We start from the raw sequence: 10,000 nt of genomic DNA on the forward strand, positions 1-10,000 counted from the left end.
CCGGTATCAATAAGCTAAGCTTATCCAGTACCCGGTATCAATAAGCTAAGCTTATCCAGTACCCGGTATCAATAAGCTAAGCTTATCCAGTACCCGGTATCAATAATAAGCTAAGCTTATCCAGTACCCGGTATCAATAAGCTAAGCTTATCCAGTACCCGGTATCAATAAGCTAAGCTTATCCAGTACCGGTTATCAATAAGCTAAGCTTATCCAGTACCCGGTATCAATAATAAGCTAAGCGTATCCAGTACCCGGTATCAATAATAAGCTAAGCTTATCCAGTACCCGGTATCAATAAGCTAAGCTTATCCAGTACCCGGTATCAATAAGCTAAGCTTATCCAGTACCCGGTATCAATAAGCTAAGCTTATCCAGTACCCGGTATCAATAAGCTAAGCTTATCCAGTACCCGGTATCAATAAGCTAAGCTTATCCAGTACCGGTTATCAATAAGCTAAGCTTATCCAGTACCCGGTATCAATAAGCTAAGCTTATCCAGTACCCGGTATCAATAAGCTAAGCTTATCCAGTACCCGGTATCAATAAGCTAAGCTTATCCAGTACCCGGTATCAATAAGCTAAGCTTATCCAGTACCCGGTATCAATAAGCTAAGCTTATCCAGTACCCGGTATCAATAAGCTAAGCTTATCCAGTACCCGGTATCAATAAGCTAAGCTTATCCAGTACCCGGTATCAATAAGCTAAGCTTATCCAGTACCCGGTATCAATAAGCTAAGCTTATCCAGTACCGGTTATCAATAAGCTAAGCTTATCCAGTACCTGGTATCAATAAGCTAAGCTTATCCAGTACCCGGTATCAATAAGCTAAGCTTATCCAGTACCCGGTATCAATAAGCTAAGCTTATCCAGTACCCGGTATCAATAAGCTAAGCTTATCCAGTACCCGGTATCAATAAGCTAAGCTTATCCAGTACCCGGTATCAATAAGCTAAGCTTATCCAGTACCCGGTATCAATAAGCTAAGCTTATCCAGTACCCGGTATCAATAAGCTAAGCTTATCCAGTACCCGGTATCAATAAGCTAAGCTTATCCAGTACCCGGTATCAATAATAAGCTAAGCTTATCCAGTACCCGGTATCAATAAGCTAAGCTTATCCAGTACCCGGTATCAATAAGCTAAGCTTATCCAGTACCCGGTATCAATAAGCTAAGCTTATCCAGTACCCGGTATCAATAAGCTAAGCTTATCCAGTACCCGGTATCAATAAGCTAAGCTTATCCAGTACCCGGTATCAATAATAAGCTAAGCTTATCCAGTACCCGGTATCAATAATAAGCTAAGCTTATCCAGTACCCGGTATCAATAAGCTAAGCTTATCCAGTACCCGGTATCAATAAGCTAAGCTTATCCAGTACCCGGTATCAATAAGCTAAGCTTATCCAGTACCCGGTATCAATAAGCTAAGCTTATCCAGTACCCGGTATCAATAAGCTAAGCTTATCCAGTACCCGGTATCAATAAGCTAAGCTTATCCAGTACCCGGTATCAATAAGCTAAGCTTATCCAGTACCCGGTATCAATAAGCTAAGCTTATCCAGTACCCGGTATCAATAATAAGCTAAGCTTATCCAGTACCCGGTATCAATAAGCTAAGCTTATCCAGTACCCGGTATCAATAAGCTAAGCTTATCCAGTACCGGTTATCAATAAGCTAAGCTTATCCAGTACCCGGTATCAATAAGCTAAGCTTATCCAGTACCCGGTATCAATAATAAGCTAAGCTTATCCAGTACCCGGTATCAATAAGCTAAGCTTATCCAGTACCCGGTATCAATAAGCTAAGCTTATCCAGTACCCGGTTATCAATAAGCTAAGCTTATCCAGTACCCGGTATCAATAAGCTAAGCTTATCCAGTACCCGGTATCAATAAGCTAAGCTTATCCAGTACCCGGTATCAATAAGCTAAGCTTATCCAGTACCCGGTATCAATAATAAGCTAAGCTTATCCAGTACCCGGTATCAATAAGCTAAGCTTATCCAGTACCCGGTATCAATAATAAGCTAAGCTTATCCAGTACCCGGTATCAATAAGCTAAGCTCATCCAGTACCCGGTATCAATAAGCTAAGCTCATCCAGTACCCGGTATCAATAAGCTAAGCTTATCCAGTACCAGGTATCAATAAGCTAAGCTTATCCAGTACCCGGTATCAATAAGCTAAGCTTATCCAGTACCCGGTATCAATAAGCTAAACTTATCCAGTACCCGGTATCAATAAGCTAAGCTTATCCAGTACCCGGTATCAATAAGCTAAGCTTATCCAGTACCCGGTATCAATAAGCTAAGCTTATCCAGTACCCGGTATCAATAAGCTAAGCTTATCCAGTACCCGGTATCAATAAGCTAAGCTTATCCAGTACCCGGTATCAATAAGCTAAGCTTATCCAGTACCCGGTATCAATAATAAGCTAAGCTTATCCAGTACCCGGTATCAATAAGCTAAGCTTATCCAGTACCCGGTATCAATAAGCTAAGCTTATCCAGTACCCGGTATCAATAAGCTAAGCTTATCCAGTACCCGGTATCAATAAGCTAAGCTTATCCAGTACCCGGTATCAATAATAAGCTAAGCTTATCCAGTACCCGGTATCAATAAGCTAAGCTTATCCAGTACCCGGTATCAATAAGCTAAGCTTATCCAGTACCCGGTATCAATAAGCTAAGCTTATCGGTACACACACAGCTTACCGTCTAGAAGCTCGTAGATGAGGACGAAGTTGTTCTTGATGTTCTCCTCGCTGATCTTCCCGAAGTACGCCGCCATGACGTCACACATCTTGTAGAGGAACTCGAACACCATGGCGGCGTTGACGTTCTGCTTGGTGACGGCAGCCAGCCAGATGTTAGAGCGCTTCACGTGGAAGAACGAGGTCCGCGCGATGTTGGTGACTGGAGAACGGACCTGTAAATACATACACATATGATGTATTAACATTTACATTATTAACCCATTCTGACCTGAGATCAGATTCATACGAGGTTTCCACTGGACACACACTGGTCTGATTAACCCATTCTGACCTGAGATCAGATTCTAAAAATGTCAGTCGTTCAAAAAAATAGCAGACCTACAAGCTCATAGCGCGCCACTCGGTGGCGCGCTATGAGCTTGTAGATCTGCTATTTTTCAATAGCTAAAGCATAACATGATTCCCAGAATGGGTTAATGATGACGCCTAGGCCCTTAGATAGCACTTTATGTAGTATTTTAAACAGACTTATTGTGCGGTTTTCCTATGGAAATGATAAATGTTGGCTATGTGTGGACCAGTGATGCACTCTAGGGGTGAGAAAGGGCATCACAACAACGTCATTTTAGTACTGTAGATGTGCGCATGCACGAAGGCCCGTTGGTTCTATTTTATTCTATTTGTGTTCGCTGTGAGCCTCGACGGTCTGTCGGTATGTATATAAATGTGCCTGTAAATGTTGTTATTGTGATATTATGATCCTTATTGTACTCATTATATAGTGTGTTTAGTTGCTTGTATGTTCTGCGGTTGAAGTTGTGTTTTGTGTATTTCTTTGTTTGCAGTAAAATTACCTACTACACTGCATCACAGGATCACGCATTGTGCAGACTGGCCTAGTCTAGATCATTATATCCAAGTTTAGATTAGTGTATATGTGTACGTTATGAGTGTGTGTTATTATTTTTTTCTATATAAACAACAAAATCCATCTTCAGTGTGGTTTGAGTGTTATTGTAAAGTGGAGTAATTGCACAGTAAGGTCGGGTTCCAGCGAGCCTTTTCAGAGGGAAATCACTTGGTCAAAACTCTAGATCGAGTGATATCTGAACACTTATAGCTTGTTACGTATGTATAATATATAATATAGTATAGTATGTATGTATAGTTTAGTGTAGTTTACTCCACTGTTACGTTCTTAGTTTACGCATGATTCATGATAAATGCTTTTTATATATGTGATGTATGCCATGCTTTTGTTCTTGCTTAATGTAAGTCGCTCTGGATTAAGAGCGTCTGCTAAATGCCTACATTGTAAATTGTAATAATGGTGTTGGTGACCGGAGAACGGACCTGTAAATATATAAATATGATTTATTAACATTATTAATGATGTCAATAATGATGTTGGTGAACGAACCTTTATACAATATACACTGTGTGTGTGGAGAGAGAGAGAGAGCGAGAGAGAGACAGACACACACAGACAGAGAGAGAGACAGAGAGAGAGAGAGAGAGAGACAGACACAGACAGAGAGAGAGACAGAGAGAGAGAGAGAGAGAGCGAGACACAGACAGAGTGAGCGAGACACAGACAGAGAGAGAGAGACACAGACAGAGAGAGAGAGACACAGACAGAGAGAGAGAGACACAGACAGAGACAGAGATATTATGTGTAATATAGATATAATAGATATATTATGTGTAATAGATATATATTATGTAATAGATATATTATGTGTAATTGAATATAATAATAATAATAGTAATAGATATATTATGTAATAGAGTATATTATGTGTAATAGATATATTATGTAATGTAATGTATTATGTAATAGATATATTATGTGTAATAGATATATTATGTAATGTAATGTATTATGTAATAGAGTATATTATGTGTAATAGATATATTATGTAATGTAATGTATTATGTAATAGAGTATATTATGTGTAATAGATATATTATGTAATGTAATGTATTATGTAATAGATATATTATGTGTAATAGATATATTATGTAATGTAATGTATTATGTAATAGATATATTATGTGTAATAGATATATTATGTAATGTAATGTATTATGTAATAGATATATTATGTGTAATAGATATATTATGTAATGTAATGTATTATGTAATAGATATATTATGTGTAATAGATATATTATGTAATAGATATATTATGTGTAATAGATATATTATGTAATGTAATGTATTATGTAATAGATATATTATGTGTAATAGATATATTATGTAATGTAATGTATTATGTAATAGATATATTATGTGTAATAGAACCAACCTGCTGTCTGGCATGGATCACGTTGACGCGGAAGGCGTCGACCGCATTACGCCTGGAGGGGGCGCCACACACACACACACACACACACACACACACACACACACACACACACACACACACACACACACACACACACACACACACACACACACACACACACTTTAATTATTTTTAATATATTTTTTATCCCACGATTTTGTAACCCATTTTTCACCACTGTGTCAATCATCTAATGTGATCCTGGGCTCTACACACCCTCCACCAACCTAGTCCCCACATATGGGGGACAAGGGGAGACCAACCTAGTCCCCATATATGGGGGACAAGGGGAGACCAACCTAGTCCCCATATATGGGGGACATGGGGAGACCAACCTAGTCCCCATATATGGGGGACAAGGGGACACCAACCTAGTCCCCATATATGGGGGACAAGGGGAGAGCAACGGACTTGAACTCATGCTTCCTTCATGCCTGAGTGTCCAAGTTGCTCCTTTACACCTGACAGGGGGGAGTTTCCCTGGTTGGACGTAGCGCGTGGAAGGAACACGTTATTCCAACCAGTTCCTTTCCCCTCCATCAGGCGCCCCGGCTGGCCAGGGGGAGGCAGTATAGAGACCAGTTCCTTTCCCCTCCATCAGGCGCCCCGGCTGGCCAGGGGGAGGCAGTTTAGTGACCAGGATTACTGCATGTTTTTTGTGCCCTAGGGGACACGGGGAGAACATGCAAACTCCACACAGAAAGGCCCTTTCGCCAACCCCACCTTCGGGTATGGGCACTGATGAGGCGGAGGAGGAAACACGCCGCCAGCACCCACAGCGCCCCGAGCGGGAATCGAACCCAGGACCTTCTAGCTGTGAGGCGACAGCACTACCAACTGTGCCACCGTGCGACCAAACACACACTTTATGAACACTAAAGTGGTAGATTTTTAAATAATTGAATACTTGGCGGTGAAAGAGTTAAACTCACCCGATGTCATCGCGGTAGACGCGGGAGATAAGCACCTCCCCCTTGTGGTTGTAGATGAACAGTCCACCAATCATCTTCAAGCTCCTCACGACTGATTGGCCATGCCGGAAATAGCACTACCTGAGAGAAGAGAGGTGATTGGTTAACACTGATGATGTCACTGATGATGAAACTGAGAGGAGAGGTGATTGGTTAACACTGATGATGAAACTCCCAAATCCGATTCGATCTGATCGCACATCTAGCACTGTATGGCGCGTGTGTGTGTGTGTGTGTGTGTGTGTGTGTGTGTGTGTGCACGCTGTGAGAGAGATATCTTGTGTGAGTGTGTGCACACTGTGAGTGAGTGTGTCTGTGTGCGCGTGCACGTGAAAGAGATATCTTGTGTGTGTCTGTGTGCGCGTCAAAGAGATATCGTGTGTGTGTGTGTGTGTGTGTGTGTGTGTGTGTGTGTGTGTGTGTGACGGAGAGATATCTTGTGGCGAACTAAAGACGGTTCTCCTCAGACTGTGAACAGACTGGAGCACACACAGATTCAGATGAAAATGTCTTCTAAATCCTGACAGTGAAATACCCATGTTTCTATGTCAGTGGTTCTCACAGGGTTAAAACCTATGTTTCTATGTCAGTGGTTCTCACAGGGTTAAAACCTATGTTTCTATGTCAGTGGTTCTCACAGGGTTAAACCCTATGTTTCTATGTCAGTGGTTCTCACAGGGTTAAACCCTATGTTTCTATGTCAGTGGTTCTCACAGGGTTAAACCCTATGTTTCTATGTCAGTGGTTCTCACAGGGTTAAACCCTATGTTTCTATGTCAGTGGTTCTCACAGGGTTAAAACCTATGTTTCTATGTCAGTGGTTCTCACAGGGTTAAAACCTATGTTTCTATGTCAGTGGTTCTCACAGGGTTAAACCCTATGTTTCTATGTCAGTGGTTCTCACAGGGTTAAAACCTATGTTTCTATGTCAGTGGTTCTCACAGGGTTAAAACCTATGTTTCTATGTCAGTGGTTCTCACAGGGTTAAAACCTATGTTTCTATGTCAGTGGTTCTCACAGGGTTAAACCCTATGTTTCTATGTCAGTGGTTCTCACAGGGTTAAAACCTATGTTTCTATGTCAGTGGTTCTCACAGGGTTAAAACCTATGTTTCTATGTCAGTGGTTCTCACAGGGTTAAACATCATGTTTCTATGTCAGTGGTTCTCACAGGGTTAAAACCCATGTTTCTATGTCAGTGGTTCTCACAGGGTTAAACCCTATGTTTCTATGTCAGTGGTTCTCACAGGGTTAAAACCTATGTTTCTATGTCAGTGGTTCTCACAGGGTTAAAACCTATGTTTCTATGTCAGTGGTTCTCACAGGGTTAAACCCTATGTTTCTATGTCAGTGGTTCTCACAGGGTTAAAACCTATGTTTCTATGTCAGTGGTTCTCACAGGGTTAAACCCTATGTTTCTATGTCAGTGGTTCTCACAGGGTTAAACCCTATGTTTCTATGTCAGTGGTTCTCACAGGATTAAACCTCATGTTTCTATGTCAGTGGTTCTCAAACTATTTCATGTCAAGGACCCCGGACATTATATGTAATTGGCCACCGACCCTTAGAAATACCCCCAGGATGTGATAATCACCTCAGAAATACCCCCAGGATGTGATAATCAACATACTGGAAAATCCAGAACTGAAACTATGGGAGCGTTTGCTTTGTGTGTCTCTGGTTGGCCTCGAGCTACGAGAGGCCCCGCCCAGCGAGACTCTGGTTGGCCTTGAGCTACGAGAGGCCCCGCCCAGCGAGTCTCTGGTTGGCCTCGAGCTACGAGAGGCCCCGCCGGGCGAGTCTCTGGTTGGCCTCGAGCTACGAGAGGCACCGCCGGGCGTTGAGACTAGGGATGGAGCCCGAAAATCGGGTCAATTACAAACCCGGTTCGGCATTTATCGATATCGTTGGCCATACAACCAACCAACCAGACACATGGAACAACCCCTGGGCCATAGAACCAACCAACCAACCAGACACATGGAACAACCCCTGGGCCATACAACCAACCAACCAACCAACCAGACAGACACATGGAACAACCCCTGGGCCACACAACCAACCAACCAACCAACCAATCAGACACATGGAACAACCCCTGGGCCACACAACCAACCAACCAACCAGACACATGGAACAACCCCTGGGCCATACAACCAACCAACCAGACACATGGAACAACCCCTGGGCCACACAACCAACCAACCAACCAACCAACCAATCAGACACATGGAACAACCCCTGGGCCATACAACCAACCAACCAGACACATGGAACAACCCCTGGGCCATACAACCAACCAACCAACCAGACACATGGAACAACCCCTGGGCCATACAACCAACCAACCAGACACATGGAACAACCCCTGGGCCATACAACCAACCAACCAACCAGACACATGGAACAACCCCTGGGCCACAGAACCAACCAACCAACCAACCAACCAACCAACCAGACACATGGAACAACCCCTGGGCCATACAACCAACCAACCAGACACATGGAACAACCCCTGGGCCATAGAACCAACCAACCAGACACATGGAACAACCCCTGGGCCATACAACCAACCAATCAGACACATGGAACAACCCCTGGGCCATAGAACCAACCAATCAGACACATGGAACAACCCCTGGGCCATACAACCAACCAACCAACCAGACACATGGAACAACCCCTGGGCCATACAACCAACCAACCAGACACATGGAACAACCCCTGGGCCATAGAACCAACCAACCAGACACATGGAACAACCCCTGGGCCATACAACCAACCAATCAGACACATGGAACAACCCCTGGGCTATACAACCAACCAACCAACCAATCAGACAGACACATGGAACAACCCCTGGGCCATACAACCAACCAACCAGACACATGGAACAACCCCTGGGCCATACAACCAACCAACCAGACACATGGAACAACCCCTGGGCCATACAACCAACCAACCAACCAGACACATGGAACAACCCCTGGGCCATACAACCAACCAACCAATCAGACACATGGAACAACCCCTGGGCCATAGAACCAACCAACCAACCAGACACATGGAACAACCCCTGGGCCATACAACCAACCAACCAACCAGACACATGGAACAACCCCTGGGCCATACAACCAACCAACCAACCAACCAATCAGACACATGGAACAACCCCTGGGCCATACAACCAACCAACCAACCAACCAACCAGACACATGGAACAACCCCTGGGCCATACAACCAACCAACCAACCAGACACATGGAACAACCCCTGGGCCATACAACCAACCAACCAGACACATGGAACAACCCCTGGGCCATACAACCAACCAACCAACCAGACACATGGAACAACCCCTGGGCCATAGAACCAACCAACCAACCAGACACATGGAACAACCCCTGGGCCATACAACCAACCAACCAATCAGACACATGGAACAACCCCTGGGCCATAGAACCAACCAACCAACCGACACATGGAACAACCCCTGGGCCATAGAACCAACCAACCAATCAGACACATGGAACAACCCCTGGGCCATACAACCAACCAACCAGACACATGGAACAACCCCTGGGCCATACAACCAACCAACCAACCAGACACATGGAACAACCCCTGGGCCATAGAACCAACCAACCAACCAACCAACCAGACACATGGAACAACCCCTGGGCCATAGAACCAACCAACCAACCAGACACATGGAACAACCCCTGGGCCATAGAACCAACCAACCAACCGACACATGGAACAACCCCTGGGCCATAGAACCAACCAACCAATCAGACACATGGAACAACCCCTGGGCCATACAACCAACCAACCAGACACATGGAACAACCCCTGGGCCATACAACCAACCAACCAACCAGACACATGGAACAACCCCTGGGCCATAGAACCAACCAACCAACCAACCAACCAGACACATGGAACAACCCCTGGGCCATAGAACCA

The 10,000-nt window shown here is 44.1% G+C and overlaps 1 protein-coding gene across 1 annotated transcript in view; it reads right to left on the minus strand.

Moving 5' to 3' along the window:
* Positions 1-10,000, minus strand: part of LOC310870933 (AP-2 complex subunit mu-A-like) — a 37,642-nt gene that overhangs the window by 23,781 nt on the left and 3,861 nt on the right. The window contains exons 2-4 of the mRNA XM_083782315.1: positions 5,998-6,117; positions 5,027-5,078; positions 2,716-2,929 (exon numbers count right to left, since the gene is read on the minus strand). Coding sequence (XP_083638441.1) covers positions 2,716-2,929; positions 5,027-5,078; positions 5,998-6,071 — 340 coding nt within the window. The 5' untranslated portion in view covers positions 6,072-6,117. The remainder of the gene's footprint in view (positions 1-2,715; positions 2,930-5,026; positions 5,079-5,997; positions 6,118-10,000) is intronic.

This window comes from Protomyctophum parallelum, assembly GCF_964188405.1.
Source record: "Protomyctophum parallelum genome assembly, chromosome: 14".
NCBI lineage: Eukaryota > Metazoa > Chordata > Actinopteri > Myctophiformes > Myctophidae > Protomyctophum > Protomyctophum parallelum.